This window comes from Carassius auratus, chromosome 26 (assembly GCF_003368295.1).
Source record: "Carassius auratus strain Wakin chromosome 26, ASM336829v1, whole genome shotgun sequence".
Classification (NCBI taxonomy): Eukaryota; Metazoa; Chordata; class Actinopteri; order Cypriniformes; family Cyprinidae; genus Carassius; species Carassius auratus.
Genome location: NC_039268.1, coordinates 3,136,836 through 3,157,798, shown reverse-complemented (window position 1 = coordinate 3,157,798; position 20,963 = coordinate 3,136,836). Strand labels below are relative to the sequence as shown.

The following is a 20,963-nucleotide window of genomic DNA, read 5'->3' as shown; positions in this document are numbered from 1 at the left end:
GCTGTTGTTGTGTTTCAGGTTCATTAAAAGTTATGTAGTTTCTTACATTTTGATTCTGACTTTAGGTCCATCCATCCAGAAAAGTTTTCACAGCTCTAAAATGGAATATGCAAACAGCTTTACTGCTCATAGATTTTTACTAAATATTGTTACTAAAAATTATTTTGAAATAATATGAACTGTACTTGTCTGCTTGTAAATCCAGTGATTTGTGCAACTGCAATTAAACCAGTGTAATTGATCAGTCAAGCTAATTTGATAATGGACCAGTGTTCTAATAGTGTATCAACAATATATTCATATTTAAATTATTTATTTTTTATAGTGTTTGGTAGTTTTAGTATTTTAGCATTTTTATTAGTTGTTTTATTCCTTTTTATTTGTAATATTCAGTTAGTAAACAGTCTTTTTTTTCTTTCTTTTTTTAGCTCCGTTATGGACATTACCACAAATGCTTCTGGTAGAGCAGAGCTCGAATTGATTTTGCTACCTCAAATTAAATCAGTAGGTAGTTCAATTCGACAATAAAAAATGCTACCTGTCAAATAATAGTTTATTAACGTCTGCACCTGCCACAACCCTAAACCAACCCTTACAGTAATGCAAATACAATGTTATTCGCGGTTGTGGCTAGAAGTGATACAGCAACGGCTGGAAACCAAAACGAAGTAAATTTTTCTACATTGTTTTATTAACGTCGACACCTCCCCGAACCTAAACCTAGCCCTTACAGTAATGCAATCACATTGAATGTTGTTCAGCTTGAGAAACGGGATGCGATATTGATGTGCGCATGCGCAGTAGGCTAATGTCAGGACACCTTGAACATAAATTACCGGTAGATGGCAGTATTTCATTACATTTGAGAGAAATGGCTCAGGAGTAACTTGTTCTTATGAGCTCACAGGGCAATAATAATTTAGGTAGGCCCATACAAGTGATTTCAAGGTAGATTTTTAAATGTTAATCAAGCAGAGCTTGTATTCACCACAGAGATGTAAATGATGTACTCTCTGAAATGTGTAGGTTATGTCCTGCTGCTATCAGGGTTATGTAACCCACAATTTATCTGAGTGACTTTTTAAATGTTAATCAAGCAGAGCTTGTATTCACCACAGAGATGTAAATGATGTACTCTCTGAAATGTGTAGGTTATGTCCTGCTGCTATCAGGGTTATGTAACCCACAACTTATCTGAGTGACAATCTGGTGATAAAACACTCAGAAAAGCAAGACATTTGACACTGAATGTTAAGCAGTCTATGATATTTGATAATCTGGAATTAGTTATATCACAAGCAGTTAGTGAATTTGGATGATCTTGCTGAATTGTTATCATGGTGTTATGTTCAGCATCAATCGAGCTAACTGAACATCTGAACAAACGTTCTTCCAGTAACGTACTGTAAGTGCTCATTCACAGTTCTTTGACGTTCTCAAAACATTATTTATACTTTATTCATGGAACCTTTTTTCCTGATACATTTGTCTAACGTTTTTTGAATGTTATGACTTCGGAATGTTCAGAGGACGTTCAAAAGTAACATTCTCAGAATGTTTGCACAATGATTAAAATGGATACGAAAATAGAACGTTCCTGTGGTATTCGAGCCTACTGTATAACCAAGAAAGAGGTAGCCGAGAATGGGACTGATAACAATAGGTGTCTTTTTTTTAACTGGTATATTTAAAAGATGCTTTTGAAAGTATTATATATATACTTAAAGACACACACACTTACTGTCTTTAGAAATATTTGTCATCAAGCTAAATTTAAAAATTGCAAAAGCCTATATTCTGCTAATGTTTATATTCTATAAATATATTGTTTTCAAACTAAATTATGTTTTAAACTATGGTGGCGATGGTTTAGGAGGCATCACTTCAAGTCTTTTTTAATAAAACAAAATGTCCGGTGAAACCTAAAGATATTATGAGAATTAATAGCCTACCAAACACTAGATTTTATTTAGGCTATTTGTATCAAATGTGCCTATTTTGGTAGAATTATGTCCTGACATGAGATATGGGTTTAATCCCTTTCATGTGTAGGCTAATACCTAATAAAGTCACCATCTTTAGACTAGGCCTATGCCCAATTTGTTGTGTTTACATTCTGTTTGACTAATGTACTAGTTCTAAAGAATCCCTAAAAAAAACTTTTGGCGATGACTAAAATGGAGACTGGCAACTTGTGCAAGAATAAAGGCTGTTACAAAAACCGATCATATAGGCCTTAAAGTGCGTGGGTCTGTGGTTTTGGTACTGGGCAGTTTATCAAAACTAGGTAGCCTATATTTTCCGGAAATCACTGGGGGTGAAGTCACTGCGGGCACTTCTGGTTTATAAAGTCTAGATGTTATTTACTGCGATCTGTTTTTCTGCTTGCGACGGCTCCATTTTTTGCAAAGTAGCTACCTGGAAAATGCCCGTGCGTGTTCGTATTTTTATCTCTAGTTTTCTTTTCGATGAAACTGTTTTGGGAAGGTTTTGAGAGCGGGGAAAATCCCGCGTTGCTAAATTTTCACTCATTCACACGCGCTTCATTCATTCGAACGTCAGACTTGAAAGCGCGCGGACTTCCTGACCGGTAGCGTGGGCGGGGATTCCCGCAAGTCTACCCTCAGTGACGTACATGCGCCAAAACAGCCCATATATGGGCTTTGCGTCAGCAGGAAAAAGAAGCCAACGTGAGCCAGAAATGAACAACCCAAACAGTGGAATTATTTTCAACGCTTTTACTTAAATATAAAAAATATACACAAAACAAACAGAAATACAGGTCTGGATCAACCCGACTCACAACATCAATAACTTACTGGAATGTTTTCATAGGGCAGCACTCAAAAACAAAACCAACTTAAAGGTTTTTCCCTGTGCATTCACTGTCCATTCATCTACCTTGAAGATACTTTTGAAAACAACTTTAACACTCTAGTTTTCTACAAGAAAACACTTAAGAAATATACAACGCTCGTACTCAGTGCTGCAATAGTATCATTTGCATCAAAACATCACAAACATGATCTGCGCTTCCAGTGTTTCCCATTTTGCCAGTGTCCGAGTCATTGCAGTTCGCACTAAAACGACTTGATCTTGGGCGTCAGCATCAGCTGGCACCCGCTGCTCACATGGGTCATGACCTTCTGCTTGAGCTGGGCTACTTGCTCCCTCAGTAGGGACGCGGTGCTGGACAGTCCGGCGTTATCCGACTTGAGAATCTTGACTTTGTCCTCCAGCCTGGAGATGCGCTCCAGCTTTCGTCGCCGGCACTTGGTGGCCGCCAGCCGGTTACGCAGCCTCTTGCGCTCCGCTTTGACGCGCTCCTGGTCCTCCATGTCGATGGGGGACATGGGAGGAGAGCCGTCGCTGCTCTGCAGATCGGGAACGGTCTGTGGCTCCTCTTTGAGCGTGACCATCCGCTGCGGATGATGGAGCGAGTGCTGGAAGTGATGAGGGTGCGTCGTGGCTTGGTGGTGGTGATGGTACTGTTGGTGGTGGTGGTGGTGAGGCAGGTAGCTGATGGTGGCTGTAGGGTAGTTGGCTGCAGGTGTGAGGTTAGTGTTGGGATTGCAGCTGTTCAGGGTGGTGTACACTGGGCTCTCCGGTTGCAGGGAGGCGCCGAAGACCGACGACGCGGCCGAGCAGGATGACATAACGCCGGCTCCGATGGAGACGTTCGGCGGGGGCATCTGGTTCATTTTGTGGAGCTCGTCCAACGCTTTTACGAAGCCGTCTGCGAAGCCCTCCTGCTCTTCTGTGGTGCTCCGGCCGTAGAGATACTGCCCCGGGGTGGGTGATGTGATGACACCGGTACCGTTCTGGATGATGAGTCTCTCTAGCTCCGGTGAGGCGAGTTTCAGAGAGCCCACGTCTCCGGTGTAGAAGTCGCTTTCGGAGCGCAGGGACTTGAGGTTCCGGTAAGGTTCGGCGAAGCCCACGCTCATGTTCTGCTTTAGGAGCTTGTAGTCGTGCAGGGCAGCGTCTGGATGACCATAAGCAGAAAGAAACGAGTCGTCATGATAAAACGGTTGCTCCATTTTTGTTGACATGTGAATAGCAATTAGGTTGGAGGCTTTTGAGTTGACTGTAGCTACACTTTACTGTCCGCAATTCTTGTTCTCTCCGTAATATTACATGAAGATGTCAAAAAGAGATGTCAAAGAGAGAAAAGAAACTTCCAAAATAGTTTGAACAACTTTACTGTACCAAGTCGACAGGTGTTTTCCCTTGACAGCTGATGTCCAAAAAGTTGCGTCCCAGGACAGTTATTTATAAACAGTCGTACGCGGAGTCTTCCGTCTCGGTGCGCACTCGATCTCACGAGAAAGTGCGCCTCGAAGCGATTTATAGTCAGCGTTCCGGGGGCGTGACTAGTTGAATTGCGGCCGCTGATTGGACAAGAGTTCGTCCTGCTCCTCGAGCTGTCAGATGAGCGGTGACGTCGTTACCGGGAACCGCTGCTGAGATTCAAAACAACGCTGGAGGCGAGACTCGAGAGTGCAAAGCTGAAGGGAGACTGCGCTCCTATTTTTGTTCCACAAACAAGACGCAGAAACTGGCCGCAATAGTTACATAGGCACTTTTTAGAAAAGTTTCCCATGGCCAAGTAAACAGAAACTCTCTTGTGGTCTTGAGAAAAACACGGCGTTAAAGAATGCATGTTAGTATAAGCTTTGAAGTACCAGTAGCCTAAATAGAAACATTTAAATATTTGTCATTAGGAGATCTTACAGATGATTTATTGTCTTTTTGATTTTGTTTTATATATATATATATATATATATATATAGTGAATTGTAAATAATTAAGAAGGCAAGATTGAGATGACAGAATTATGAAGTTAATTTGACGATTATTATTACAAACAAGGAGTGGAGAGGGGATATGCATAATTTAAAATTGTTTTGTATTGTGTTGTAGTGTCCTGTTTTGTGTATTAGTTTTTTATTGTATTTATTTGACATGATTGAAATAAAGTCAACAAAAAAAAGTTTACACTGAACGTTTAAGCAGCTTTTTTTTAAGCACAAAGAAGTGGAGATGATTTGAAATTTCAAGCTCTAAATATATTCCTCTAGTTTAGGTGGCACATCTAAACTGGCGATTTAAGTAAATACAGGATGGGATTGGATCATTTTAACCCAGATGAATGTGTCAGGGCCACCACATCATCCAGTAAAATCCTGTCTTAAAGCATACTCAGCTCCATGAGTTATATAAAATAAAGATGCCAGATTAATTCAGATCATACTGCAGATTTGAGCCATTTTGCATTTGAGTACTTTTACTTTCTGAGTCATATAATAAGCAAAGCATGAGTAATAGTAGACCTTTTCTATAGGGCTTTAAGAGTCTGATCCCACAGATAGACTTAGCTATTAAACGTCTTTCTTTAAAGTATAAGCTTTAACCATACCTCTGTATTGATCAGGAATAAACTGACTCATGATTTGGCAACTGATATCCGTCCCATATACGGGCAAGACCACACAGTAGTTCCTCCTCAGTGAGCGACCGGGAAACCTCTCCCATGTCGGCCTGATTCCAGAGGCAACGCCTCCACACATGGAGAAGTGGAGGAGGGGGAGTAGACTTGAGAAGACACATAGAAAGGCAGCACGTACACAACATGCTGTCAAAAGAGTGTGAGGTTGAAAACCCAGTTTAAATGTGACAAGTTAATGTGAACTAAACAGTCCTGTTCTCTCATACGCTCATACAAATAGTCATTTAGGGAAGCTATAGCATATACTAGGTCAGGACACAATGGCACTTCACACCTGTGGTGTGGGAAGATGTTCACATGACCACATACGAACAGCTGTTTATCACCAAAAGAAAGCCACTACTGTCTCCTCGATATGTTAATAAGTCTGAATCACTGACTGGGCTTAAAGCCAGGTGCAAACCCATGTTTCGCCATTCGGCAGCAGTGCAGAACCTTTCACCTATATCTTCAGGTATATCACACTCCTGTCAAGACTGACTCTACCGCTGCATTTAGTAAAATACTTTAACTGTGTTAATAAACAGGCTTTTCCACAACAATTTGTTAGTGAAAATAGGTGCTTAAAGGGTTAATCGGATGCACTTTGACTGTATAAGTTGTTTGAACTGAAATGTGTGTTGGCAGTGTGTGCACGCAGCCACCTTATAATGCTAAAAATCCAACCAATGTTTTTTTTTCTAAATCTCGTTAAATCATTTCCCCTTTCTCAAATCGAGCCGATCTCAGATGCCTGTCTGTGTGATGTGAAAAAGGGTGCTGTTTGTTTACACTACCATTGAGAAATTTTATCCATACTATGTTACAGACTTTTCATTAAGACCCCAAAAATCATATCTATCATCGTATGTGATCTGGTAGATATCCTTTGATGAGGTGGAAAGGCTAACTGTCTCTTTCTGAATGTCAGCAGAACCATGGAGTTGGTTGTGGACTTCAGGATGAGGCAGCAGTGGATCTACAGCCCACTCATCATTAACAGGACCCCACTGGAGAGAGTGAGCAGCTTCAAATACCTTGCTGTACACATCTTCGAGGACCTGATCTGGACTAATCACATTCAAGCTCAAGTTAAAAAGCCAGACAATGACTGTACCATAACACTCCTGAGAAAATTCAAGGTTTCCACTGGAATCCTGAAAACGTTCTATATTGGAGCTGTAGAAAGTGTATTGACTCATTGCATTTCATCGTGGTATGGAAACAGCTCAGCCCAGGATCGTAAAGCCCTGCAAAGAGTAGTGCGTTCAGCTGAGTGCATCTCCAGAACTGATCTCATCTCTCTGCAAGACATCCACACCAGGAGAAGTAAATCTAGGGCTTTTGAGATCCTCAAAGACTTCACCCACCCTGAAAAACCCATAGTTTAATCTGCTACAGTCAGGCAGAGAGGCTCAGGAGGAGTTTCATCCCTCACGCTATAAGACTACTAAACATGGATATTAAACACACTGCACTTTTTGTATAGAGCTACCTAATAACTCTCTGCACACTGCACTTTTTTGAGATAAGCTAGCTATGCAACTCATGCACATTGTTTACATCTCTACACATCATCTGTAGCAGTTTCTGTGCGGCATCTCTACACTTAATTTGTGTAGTAGTTTAATGAATTGTTTATATTTAATTATTTGTATTTAATTTTTTGCACAGTCTAAAAAGAGTGTGCCAGACCTACATTTCACTGCTTGTTGTATATGTCATATAACTTGTACGTGACAAATAAAATCTTGGATCTTGAATATCAACTTGTGGTAAATGGGAATCTAATGACTCCTTTAACCTTCTTGAATTACCAGCATCAAGAGGTCTGTATTATAAGATTAAATATTGTTAGGCTTAATCATTTTTAACACTAGTGTATGCAATCTTTACAATCCGTATATCAAACTTTGAGGTATGTCTAGATACAGTATCAAATAGGCTGATTGTGATTCTGCAATTTTCTTGCAATAAATAGTAGATACACTTATACATACTAGAGCTTGGTGAATGCACTCATACAATGTCAAGAAAAGATGCAATTATAAGGCTACTCAGAAAGATTCTGTTCACCAGGAGTGCTTTTCTTGGCCTCAAAATAGTTTTCCTGAATGACAATGATTCACTGACAATGATCTGTGTGGACTTTTATTTGTGTCATCAGTTGAGATTTGGGTTGAGGTCATTTTTCTGAAGTCTGAAAGCATGATGCTATTTTAAAAAAATAAATAAATACATATGTCATATTTATATGTGAGCATGACTTATAAATACACTACAATTTAATGGTTTGTATCATCATAAACGATGCAACCAAGCAGCTCATATTATGATTCCATTGTCTACCATAATAATGAGTAAGTCTTTTTTCATTTCAAAATTAGACCTGGTATGTTTGTTCATGAATGAGCCAGTCATAGTGAAAGTGTGAGGCTAGAGAGAAAAAAAAAAAGACAAGAAAAAGATTTATATCCAACCGTAACCATGTGGCTTCCGTCTAACTTCTTTGATATCTTCGAATCAAAATGGCTACACAGGAAGTTGACTTCCTCTCTCTACATTCCACCACCACAAAGTTCAATTCCTATTCTAGATTTAATTCCTTTTAAGAATTTACTGTATCACATAGGGGTTCTTTTTGTATTATAATATTATAATCACAATACCTTTACTATTGTTTTTCTTTTTTATAACAATTTAGATTTTTTTATACATGTTTAGACAAGCCATTGTACAGTATCATCTCATTCGGCAACCATTAAAGGTCAAAAAAAGGTTAAAACCTGTATTTGACCTTTTAGCCACACCATTTGTTTATCATCTGTCCACATACTTACTGTTATAGAACAGGAAGGTGGTCATGGTGTTTATATGCATTCCCCTGGTATGTTTTCCCATCAAACAGCTTTCAATATCAGTTGATCCCACTCGCCTGACGTCAGACGTCTGTCAGTTTCATCACACCAAGTCCAGATCAAAGTGGATTACACAGAAGAGTTCTGTTTTCTTTGAAGGCAGACACTCTTGAGAAGTTAGAAACTGGTTGAAGAAGAGTACTTCCCCATGAAAATATATATATAAAAAACAGATATTTCTCTTATATTTTCATCACGCTTACTGGAGGTTCATGCACAAATATTCATTCACGCCAGCCTCATATAAACAATTTCCACATAACTGTCTTTTTTTATTATTGGAAGGGTAATCTGGGTTGACAGCTTGTAGTTTATGGCAGTGGGGAAGGTACGGTATGGGGTGAAAGATAAAAGCGGACGAAACGAGAGAGAGCGGTGCGCCTGTGGTCATATCAATCAAGCTGGTGAACATGCAGCCTGTGGCTCAGCCGAGAGAGGGAACACTTAAATATGTTCACCAACTATTAGCACATCACTGCACACTTCACTGCCAGAGCGGATGGAATGTTCCCGAGGTGAAAGGGAGAGCTGTAAGTTCTAATTTGGCAGCAAGATTTCCAAACACTCATTCTAGAAGTCTGTACCAGATGCTTCTACTCTCTGCCTCTAAAACATCTGTGTTTCACAGGTACTTTGAAACTGAATATAAAACGCATGTTATGATTGTGGCAATTCCCCTAATTTTCTAATATTTTTGGGTCATGAAAAGTCACTTCTGAGCTCTTCTGAGCTCTTCTGAGCTCTTCTGAGCAACCACGCTTGTCAAGTTCCAAAAAACATAATTAAAAGTAGTGACTCATGCACTATATTCGAAGTCATAAAGGTCCTTTAGATTAAACAGAAGAGCATTGCACTAACAGTGGCAAGATCTTGGGTTCGATTCTTGGGGAATGCATAGATGAATGATAAAATGTGGATGTTAAGTGCCTTTAAGTTTCTTTAGATAAAGCATCTGCCAAATGCGCAAATGCATATCATTAGAAAACGTGAAATATTTCACATGAGGTACTCAGACTGGGGCCTTCTCTTTTTTGTCCTTGCAGAGTTTTGTAGACATGGATGTGAAATGTTGTTGTATGGCATAATGAAAATGAAAGCACTGAACACAAGAAATGGCTTGTGCAATTACACACTTGATGCACACTTCTAAGGAATCTAGTTGAGCAAGGAAACTAGGTACATTCTAGTTCAAAAACACTCAAAATATTATTAAAATCTGTGAAAAAAAAACCCCAGCATTTTAAATGTTTGTATGTTTTGGTTTATAAGTTGTTGAGACTTCCATATTATTACAATAAATAATTATTACAATATTTGTGAGTCAAACTGACTCTTACTTTAATACAAACCACCGAAGTCACAGTGTGAAAATAGTTAAAAATACAGTATTGTATTTCAACAAAATTATGTCTTTACTAAAATAAACATCATAAAATCACAAATAAACCTGTATTTATTATTTTTACAATATCTTGTACGTATAAAACAACTGTTAAACTTTTTAGTGTTATTTTCTGCTTGTACTTTTGTAAATGGGTCTTTGCTCTTAAGTTTATCTAGGCTTATTATTTAGCATTTTTGGCTCATTGTTAGCTCAAAGTATGTGCTTAAGTTTAACTGTTGAAAATATACTTAAGTTGATTTATTTTTACTCATATTGGTGTGTACTTTCACCCATGTGATAAAGTTAATATGCGTATATGTAAATAACTTCAATGTAACTTTTAGGAATGATTAAAACTGTGTGGAAAACATTTCTGACACTTGTACAGGCCCTGTTATAGAGTGCATTCAAACAGTCTTACCTCAATATAACACTGACAGTTAGTATGTGGCCAACTTGAGAGGACACCAAAAACCAGGACTGTCCCCTGTAAACTACTGTCAAGCACTTAACAAGCCAGCGGATAACATCTCTCTGTCTTCTTGGGCAAGGTTAGCGTTAGCATCAGCACTGATCCGTGAGAGCCCTGTAGGAGTCATGAGTCAGGTAAGAATGACTCTTTGTGTCCCCACAGGCAAGAAGAACAATGTAGAAGTCCTTCACAAGCAAATTACACTTGTACGAATGAAAGAGTGCCATCATATAAAGAAACTTTTGAGTTAGCTAGATTATTAGATGGCTATTAGCATTTTAAAATCAAGCATCCCCACCCCCCTTTCACCACGGAGGCCTTCATTATCCTGCTGTGCCGTGGGTCAGGGGTCTGTTGTGTCCGTGGCTAATCGCGCTAATGAACGCCCTGCTAATCGGCACTCTGTGACTGCGCAGGAACAGCCACATAGCTGCAGGTGATGATCAGAGGAGCCTCATAGCAGTCGGAGACCTTTAGCACAAGGCGCGCGGATGTCAACGGGATGAATAAGATTGGCAGGAAAAGGCCGTGCCGCGCCGCACTGCCACTCGAGGGCATGTGAAGACAGACAGGGGGCATATGGACGACAATGAGGAGGGGAAATATTTAGAAAAGCACGAGTGAAGCCACTTGACGACATGCCAGATGCCAGTTTAACAGGGTGAAATGTTACTCAGGTTTTACAACAGCGGTGTTACTATGCAGAATTTTTTTTGTCTTTATGAATGTTAAAACAGTAGTGTCACAATGTAAAATAGTCCAAATTTAAATATAAGAAAACTGTAGTCTAGTTTAGTTTTGCTTTTAAATCATAGACTGCATCCACCTTTTTCCTCAATGCATAAGTAATGCTATGGGTGAGACTTCCGTTTCATTAGCCGCTATAGGTAAATAACGAGGAGAATAACAACGTGCATGAAACGGTAAAACTGTTTGCAGTACAAACTAGTGTGTTCTTAATTAAGATAACAGATTAAAATAATATGATAGGACACATCAATTGTCAATATCAAGCAACAAAACAAACTGTTTTGTAACCTTACCTCTGAAAATAGCTGGACGCAAATGAGACCGGAAGCTAGACCTATATAATTTCCAAATGGCGACGCTCATTTTTACGTCAGGAAAAAGGTGAATAAAAACATGGACGTATCATGGGGCACTAACCTTGTTTTGATATAAATGCCTTTTATTCGCGATGTCTTGGCTAAGTACCTTATTACCCACAATCCTGAACAATCCCACAATCCCACAGTGTTGCATCTGATTGGTGGAGCCATAGACAGTAGGTGGAGCTCGTGTAACCGTCTGGTTAAACCCCGCGAAGCTATTTATTTACACGATTGTAAATTCACTACATTCACTATATAAAATAGAATTCACTGGAGGAAAAAGTTCGCGCGAGCGGCCGTCATCAAGATTTGGAAGTCGCTCAGAAAAGGCTCGTTGCCTTGTTCGCGGTTGTGGCTTCAGTCGAATTCAATGGGGCGCGGTGGTTTATGGGATGAGTAGTTCCTGCGCTCGAAATGAAAATATATACACAGTCTTGTACCTTTGACTTTTTTTGGATTTTCTCTTATTTTTTTCACTCGAAATGATATGTTATATGCTTATGAGTTCAGCCGTAGCTGGTTATCCTCACACATGCTCTAAAACTCTTTAGATACGGATTTTTCCGAAAGTCAATGGGAGAAATGAATGGGAAATTTACTTCCGGAACCAATGGGCAAAAAGGCGGGAGCTGGTTGCTGAAACCACGCCCACTTAGCGGGACGGCAGTGTCAGCAGCGGCAATCCACCTGTCACTCAAGTGCCCTTCATTATGCAGAACTTTAAGGTTGCCGCTTGATTTAAATACACCACGTTGAGGTTTCTTCTTCTTCTTCTTTCAACTTAGTGGTGGTTGGCAAACCAACTTATAGTGCATTTCCTCCACCTAGAGAAATTATGCAAAACAAAAAACAAAAAAACTTGTGATGAATTTCTTAATTCTGAATTGACAAACCACTTATACCTCTTAACTTGATTTCAGTATTAACCTTTCATTTTTATATCTGGTGCATTCTAACAGAACTTGCTCCACTCTCTCTGTTTTTTTTTAAATTTGGATGAAATCTTTGAAAATTTTGTAGGCGTTGGATGAGATGTGGAATAAATAATCCTAGTTGGATGAGATGTGGAATAAATAATCCTACTCACAACAGGGATTTAAGTAAAAAAATTTGACAAATCCCTTTAAATATATCATCTGATCGATGTCTTGAGGTGTGGTAACCATAGTATAAGCAGAATAATTGACGACGGGCCGTTGAATTATTAGAAAAATAACGCACACCAGAGGTGTAACGGCCACAATGCATCACCACCTCGAGTGTGCTTTATTTTTCTAGTAATTCAACGGCCTGTCGTCAATTATTCCTTACGTGTTTTAGGTGATGAAAACAAAGAAAACGACATGTGGTTTTGGAGGGAAGTGAGAGTGAGTACCTAAAGTCTCAAATCTTTTCTACTTTCCCAAAAGGGCGTTACCCAAAAATAAGTAAGACAAAAGAAATATATAAATAAAAGCAGCATTTTTTAGGTTATGTATTTAATGTAGGAATATGTATGCACTCATGGTATCTGCTGCATGTAGACCTGTATTTGCAAACTGAAGCCATTTTAATCTAATTAATGTGGGTTCTTGTAGTTTATAGGTATTCTATTGAATTTAATTATATTTTCTTTCAGTTTTATTGTTCTTAATTTAGCATCTTCTAAAAGTTAATTTGAACCTTGAAGATTTTTTTTTTTCTGTGATAAATGATCTGAATTGCTGTATCATGCCAGAACTTGTTATGACTGAATTCCAGACTGCACTGCACTATTTATTGGCTTAGATTCTGAGAGTTAGGGAGCTTTGCCAAAAAGCAGTGATCAGGAAATACTGCTCCACCCAGTTTGATAATGGTTAACTTTTTTGGAATTTAATAATCATTTTGTCTTATTGAAAGGTCAGAGGTCAAGCGTAGTTTGTCCAGGGACTCAGGAATGACTACAGGTCACCAACAGCTCATGAAAAATTATGTCATTTTCTGATGATGTGAGATCAGAGTGTATCAGTGAGTGTTTATTGTGAGTAACATCCCACACACACCCAAGCAAATGGCATCACATGCATGTGAGAGACTATTCATACTATTGAAAGCACAGTCACTGTTTGGGTTCCCTTAATTTTCTCTTTCTGTGACACAAAGACGCCCCCAGACTTGGCTGTACACCAAATGTTCGAAAATTTGAACAAATGTTTTCGCCTTTGTAATGGCATGACTTTTGTTTCAGTTGACGATTAAGGTGTTTTAGGTACAATAAAATTACATCAGACACTCTTTAAAGATTTTGGATATTTCCAGACAGCAATGCTTCTGAATATTGCAACGCTGGCTGTACCTTAATGATTGTTAAAAAATACTTTCTGAGTGGCAGCCATTGCAACTGACACTGCAAGGTGTCTTCAAAGTGTCTTGAAATATATTTAGCTCTCTGAGGTGTTGGTGATTTCCCTCTGTGTTGGTGCACTGTCGGCGAAGTTTCACTTAAACGCTGTTGGTAACTGTAAATTGTAGGGCGGACATGCATATGAATGCATGCACACATTTGTAGGAAGGAATATTTCTATTCTTTCCATCTCCATGCACAGTGACAGAAACACATTGTTCTTTATTTAGGGCCACAATGTTGCATCACACAGTGGTGCAACTAGAGTTGTTGTTATTAACTAATCGTACACCCACCCAAAGAGAAAGGGAACAAAAGGGGGAAAAAAAGGAAAAGAAAAACAGAAACGTGCTCTTTGACCACCCCAATTAGCCATTAGTCTGGCTTTTTTTCATAACTCTGGAGTGCTTCCTCTTTTGAAATTAGCAGAAGTGTGTGTGTTCCAGCACAGCCCTGACTACAAACACAAGAACACACCTTTAATACTCTGTTTAGTGTTTAAAGGATGCAAAGGTTTAATATTGCATTGCTTAATTTCATCGACAAAATGTGTCAGGATTTCATGCAAAGAAAATCGCTCGTCTGAAGACCCTTCTTAAACCTGGTATTAATTGATCCCCGCCTATCTATCAACATGGTTTTAGCTTTGGGGTTCTTTTTCTTTTCTGAAACCAGTTAACCAAAATGACTAAATTTGCACAGTTTGAGCAAGAACTGGTATTAAAGAAACAAATACGGTCATTTTTTCTTCATTCCCGATATATATTTCCACAGAACACAATGACCTGCCAAAACAGTTAACACCTTCAACCAAACTGCCCTCTGACACATCTCATTTTATCACTTATCTTCTTCATGTTCTGTAAGTGAGATGCTCAGAAGACCTGTCTGATTGTGTTGAATGGATTTCTGGCCCTGCAGACTCATTAGTCAATATTATAAAACAGTGAAAGCCATTTCCAGAAACTAGTGTTAACTCGCTTCCCTGCAAATGGGTTTCAAAGAAATGTGAGTGTCTATGTGTGAGAGTTTGATGTATAGAGAGAGTGATGTCTGGAGGAAGTGTGGTTGGCCAGCCTGCATGCACTGCATTTAGGTGATGCATGTGAAAAAGGATACACGCACTCACATACACAGGCTATATATATACTACGCAACGGAAATAATTGACAGAGCATTCATAAATTCAAAGTTGGAGAGAAAATGTGATCCACGTGACCTTACAACACAGTGACCTGCTGATTAAAAAATAATGCAAATAGAGAAATGGTGTACTATGCACCTGGGTAATTGCCTGCATAATTGAGTTCTTAACAGCCAATTGGTGAAATAGTGATATTGTTATTATTTTGTATAATTCTTTCATCATCATCAATCATTGTATGATTCTTCGGTCATGCAGAAGTGGTTCCAAATTCAACTTTTTCCACTTTAATTGTCCTCTAGATTTTCTCCAATCTTCATCAAAATTAGCACTCGAGACACTGCCACCTATTTGTCAAAACAATCACAAAAACAGGCAATCCTCCAGAATGCCTTAGCCTAAAATTAAGGTCCCATATTCATTTGGTTGTGCTAAGTTAAACCATGCCAAATTTGTCAAGATCTACCATATTACAGCACACTGCCAAGTTATTTTTCCTACTCCTTCTAGGAGAAACATTTGTTTGATTTGTATAATATAGCCTGTCACATACACACTTAAGTTCCTCGAATCTGAACAAGCCTTATTTCCCCGCAATGACAAATCAAAACATGCAAAAATAACACATGCGTGTGAAACTACAGTAAATATTCACCTTTTCCAGAGAATGATTTCACTAAGAAACCGATGTGATATCAGAAGCATAAAGGTGATCAGTATTCGGTACTGATCTCATGTGTTACTCATCAACGAGTGTCAGAATTACTGCGCTGTGCATCTGCTAATAAAGCAGCCGTGGCCTGTTCGTATGTGTTTCCCTGAGAGCGTTCTGTGGTAACACTGGTGTGACCCAGCGGTGTGCTTTCAGATGCTCTAGTCATCTCAGTGTGGTCTGATCGCCCAGTTTGAGTTCCAGCAATGCATCTTCCCATAACCTGTCCTACATGTGGGTGATTCTTGCGAAACGTACCCAGGTTGTGTTTAAAAAACTGCATGAAGAAAATGAAGCCCTTTTAGGGTTTTATGTGTATTTACTTAACTTTTGGATTATTTTAGTCAGCATGCATTACAACAAATACAATGATTTTTGATCAGTTTTCTTCAGGTGGAATATCATTTCCTAATTCTTTTATTTGGTGTGTTTATTTTCTGGGTAAAAACGGCCTTAACACTTTCTTGTCTGGTTTTGTGCGATTCACTCCTGCACGTACACACAGAATACCATGTAATCAGATCGGTCTGTTTTACTCACCCTGTGAATTTCCTGATATTCACGCACACACATACTTGTACTCTCTGTCTGTTTGTGAGTGTGAACAACAAGAAAAACGCAATGTCACATGTGGTTATGTTAATGGGTGCGTGTGTGGGTTTTGTCGAGAAACTAAAAGCGCCGTTCTGTGTGTGAACTGGCCCGGCTGCTGCTCTTCCACGGCTGATGTCTGAAGCTGTCAGAAGTCTTGATTAACATCAGGGTGCGAGGATCAAGGCTGCTGTGCTTTCTACAACTTAATAACTTCTGATTTCTCTGTATCCCTCTCGGTCCTAGATCTTACTCATGACATGCACGAACATCCGCTGCTCGAGTGAACATTGAGTACTTCACCGCGACAGAGTTTACATCAGGTTACGAAAAGTGCATTGCAAGTTGAATAGATTGCGGTTTAAATAAAAAAACAAACACATGGTGCTGCATTGCAAAATTTGATTACATCTCCCAGAGGAACAATGGTCGTTTTTAAAGAGACAGCTGTGTCTAAAATTCAAAAGGATAGTAAATCTGACATCAATCATCAAGTTCCAAAACGAATTGTACTCCATTGACTTTATGGATAAAAAAGAAACAATGACACGGTTTTCAAAATATCTGATACCAAAATATTACAAAATCCCAGAGCGTTAGAACAACATTTGGGTGAGGAAACAATGATAAAATTTCCTTTTATTTTTATTTGTAATTTTTTTTTATTAAAAATCATGGTTCCATATTCTTTCGGTTAAAGTTAAGTAGCCAATCTTTCAGAAATCACCATGTCACCTCCTGTTCCTCCCTAAATTGTGGTTGATTTGTACAAAAATTGGCACAGATGATCCTCAGAACAATGTCAAACATGCCAAAAATATTTTACATTTTCAACCCCTTTTCCAATAAATTGATTGGATGGATGCATTATGACCAAATTTGACTTGTTTGGGAACTTATCAGGTATTTCTTATGAATAGACACAAATTAGAATGTTGTATATTGAGATTTTATTATTGATATATTGAGATTTTTAATTGCAGACTTTTTAAATTTTTCCAGGCTTCCAGGCTTTTGATTGCAGACTTCTGTATATTGTCAAAAATAAGAATAGTTTTAAGCTTTACTGATATATCTTTTGAATCTTCTGAAACAAATTTGTGGTTTATTATTCATATATTTATTCATTTATTTACTAATGAGGTATATTTAGAAAGGAAAGTAAGGGATTTAAGCAAAAGTCTTCATTTAATCTCATTGCTGTCTCTTATGAGACACTTCTAGGACATTCAAAATATTTTTGTTAAGTTTTCTTTGTGGTTAATTGTGTTTTCTAACTCATGGAACCCTGAGAGAGTTATCTATAAGCCAGCTAAACTGTTTGGCTATGCCTGAATGTCCCTTTTCACACCACAAAGGATGACTAAATATGTCAATCAAGCTTGCATATTTGGACGAGGAGCTGCAGAAGCAGGTGTGGCTCATCAGGGCGTGTGGTGTGTGGTGGTCTCGTGAGAGAGGTGGCATTTCTCAGAGCGAGAAAGAAAGACGAAAGCGCTGAGAGCTTTTAGTCAATCAGACCACAGGACACTCAAAACTGTCCGGTACTCAAACGGTTAAACAGATCTTTTTGTATCGCTCTCCCTGTTCACATTGTACAGTCAGTTCATTCACCTTATAAGGAATCCGTCAGCTTTTACAGTAAGAATAAGACAGACAGACAGATGTGTGTTCTGATGTACTGGAACTGTTGTTGTTGTGGTGCTGGTAGCTACCAGGTTTAGGCTAAAGGTGAGAAAATGAGAGTGTTATCTCTTGAGTTTCTCAAATCCATCAAGGGTGGCTTCTTCATCAGAGTGCATTTTCTAAGCAAGTAGTCCACAAGATGACAGGTTTAGGGGTGAAAGGTGTCACCTCTGCATCACCACTGACATGAAATGGAATTTCACAAGTAGTTTTCAAACAGCTTTCTTGATCTCAAATTAAAAAGAGGAGTTAAAGTCTGATTTTGTGGTGGCTGTGGTTTAGAATATTTTTTTTTTATCATAACAATTCAACTGATGAAAGATTTTAAGGATGTCCGTCAGTAATCAGTGTTGAGTATGCTGTAAGGGTAGCCATAAATGTTTCTAAATGCTTAAAATTTAGACTAGAAATTTTGAAAAGTAATCAAAAAATAATCAGTTACATGATTTTAATAAAGTATTTGAAATAGTTACTCTACTTATTACATTTTAAATAGGGTAAGGTGTAACCTATTGCATTTACAAAGTAAACTTCCCAACACTGTGTGTGTGTGTGCGTCTGTTGGATTATAAAACTAAACCGAATGGATTCAATTTTGAGTTAATCTTGGATTAAGGTAATAATGGGCACTACAGCTTTAAACATTTTGCTTCAGTGTCATTGATGTAACAATCCAATTAAAAGTGAAGTATCGGTGACATGCAGCTTGATGCAGGATGGACCAGATGCACACATGAGACATTAACGCACCCTTCACAGTGCTCACTTCAGAGAGTGGGACACAGCAGCGCTCACTTACAGTGGAATCCACCCTCTGTTCCTCTGCTAATTAAACCGGACAAACATCTGTCTGTTAATTTGCATCGGCGCGGCCGGCCTTAACAAGCTGTGACGAGCACCTGCATAATTGCCCAATTATAATCAGTCTGCCTGTGTGCAGTGGGAGATGAGCAGGGCCTGTGGCCGTCACCAGTAAAGCAATTGTCCAAAAATTCACATACTGAACTGCCAAGAACGCTTGAATTAGATACTTTTAGTTGTTATATTAGTAGTAATGTTAGAATCTCACATTGTTTGCTGCTAAATGCAGACCTTTGACAATGTGTATTAATGTGCTCGGTTTCCGAATAATTAAAGGGGACCTATTATGCCTTTTTACAAGGTAATATAAGTCTCAGGTGTCCCCTAGAATGTGTCGGTGAAGTTTCAGCTCGAAACACCCCACAGATCATTCATTACATAATTGTAAAAATGCCTATTTTGAGCGGAAGCAGAAACACACTGTTTTTTGTGCATGTTTGTTTAAATGCAAATTAGCCTCTGCTCCCCACCTCCTTTAATATTTATATTGTCATAAAATATTTGTTCTGATTAAATATCGTATTATTAATATTACTATTGTTATAAAAGCAATAAGTTATGAGAGTCTTACACTTGATTAGATTTCCTCATGTTAATTCACTTGTGTTGACAGCTGATCAAAAGAAGATGCATCACTGATCTGATAATGAAAGTGACGTGCAGACTGACGTCGAGATCTGAGAAAGGTTTTTGTCAGTGTTTTTCATGTACAGTATTTTTAAGGATGTTGACGCACATCTGTCTTACTATTAACCTCCTTCGAAGGTGCACAGGCGTATAAATACATATGGTTTCTTTCCATCCAGTCATGGAAACAATGATCTCAATATGAGCTCTTCAATACATTCTCTGAAAATACCACAGTTCCCAATAGTCGCACAGCAGATGTGTGAACTTTGCACATTTGGCTCAATGTTTCAACAGGTGAGAGTTTTTCTTTTTTTATTTGTGGTTATTGACGTCAATAGAGGACGAGGGATGAGTTAAGCAATCTGTGAATCAGACAGCTTCCTTCTCCAGCACTTCTGTCAACATTGTCTTCACAGATTGACATTGTTTGCACTCGTAGGGAAACCAGAGGTGGTTTTGCGCTGTATATAGCCATATACTTTTATATAGTTTGCAATAAAACATCCTGGAAACAGGGGTTCCTTGTCATCTTTTATCATCATATTTCTATTCATGGCTTCTAGGAATCTGCTTCTGATCTGTCTTCCTAAAAATATACTTCCTGCCACTTGTTGTCCCACTTTCAGGCGCTCAACTCAATTAATTCGCCTGCCTGCATGGATTCCAGTCACACCGTATTGCGTTTCATGCCTGATATTGGTTGCCGTGTCATTTGTGGAAGAGAAATGCTCTGTGGACTGTGCAGAAATGGTTCTAACTGTTTCCTTTGTGTACAGACGACTGTGTTTCGCTTCCTTTTTCTTTGTGGCGAGGGCCAGAAGAGAGAGAGAATGCCTTTTGCATTCCTCAGAAACACTTCCTAAATCAGCGCTCGAAAGAGGGCCTTGAAATATGTGTCCGAGAAAAGGGAAGGAATAACTGACCGAATGGTGTGATGCACACTAGTCTATGTTTTTTTATGCATGAAATGCCATTCATTTTCCAAAATACGCTGTATCCCGATGAATACAACAGCAACAGATCTTTTTTTTAGTATTATGATGTACATATGACAATTGCAGTTAGTATACTGTGCAGTATTCAGTAAACCGTATACTAGCTTTCTAATTCAAACACTGCCTGTATCTTCATGTTGCTGTGGTTACCGGCAGAAGGCCTGTGAACATGAGCTTAGGGATTGTGATTTAATAGAAAAATAAAATTAAAGAAATAAAGGAGGAAATATCAGATATAATACAAACAGGTTCAAGATTCTCTGCCGTCACATTGAGGCGTGCAAACCATCCCCACACTAACTCCTGGCAGATCAGAAGTGTGTGGAAGAGGGTGCGTATGCAATCATGCACACGCGTGTCTGGGAATAGGCTCTCTGACGCACTTGCTCCCGAACACCAGCTGTAGAGCCTTGGCAACGTGATGCTGCGCTCCAGATCTCTTCTTCCTTCGCATGCCTCAATTGATTTATGGGGTACATCATTTGAATCTTTTTTTAGTTCATGCATTCTTTTTTCTTCCTCAGGATCAGGCTTTTATTTAGTAAATGCACCAGTCTGTCTCGAAACAAATCACCATAATCTGATTGAGCCAAACACACATATAT

At 38.8% G+C, this 20,963-nt stretch overlaps 1 protein-coding gene across 1 annotated transcript; it reads right to left on the bottom strand.

The window, feature by feature from the left end:
• Positions 1-2,723: 2,723 nt before the first annotated feature.
• LOC113044091 (transcription factor jun-B-like) lies at positions 2,724-4,316 on the bottom strand. The gene has a single exon (XM_026203704.1). It carries the CDS (start codon positions 4,050-4,052, stop codon positions 3,081-3,083), a length of 972 nt encoding a protein of 323 aa, XP_026059489.1. The 5' UTR covers positions 4,053-4,316; the 3' UTR covers positions 2,724-3,080.
• Between the last annotated feature and the right edge of the window lie 16,647 nt (positions 4,317-20,963).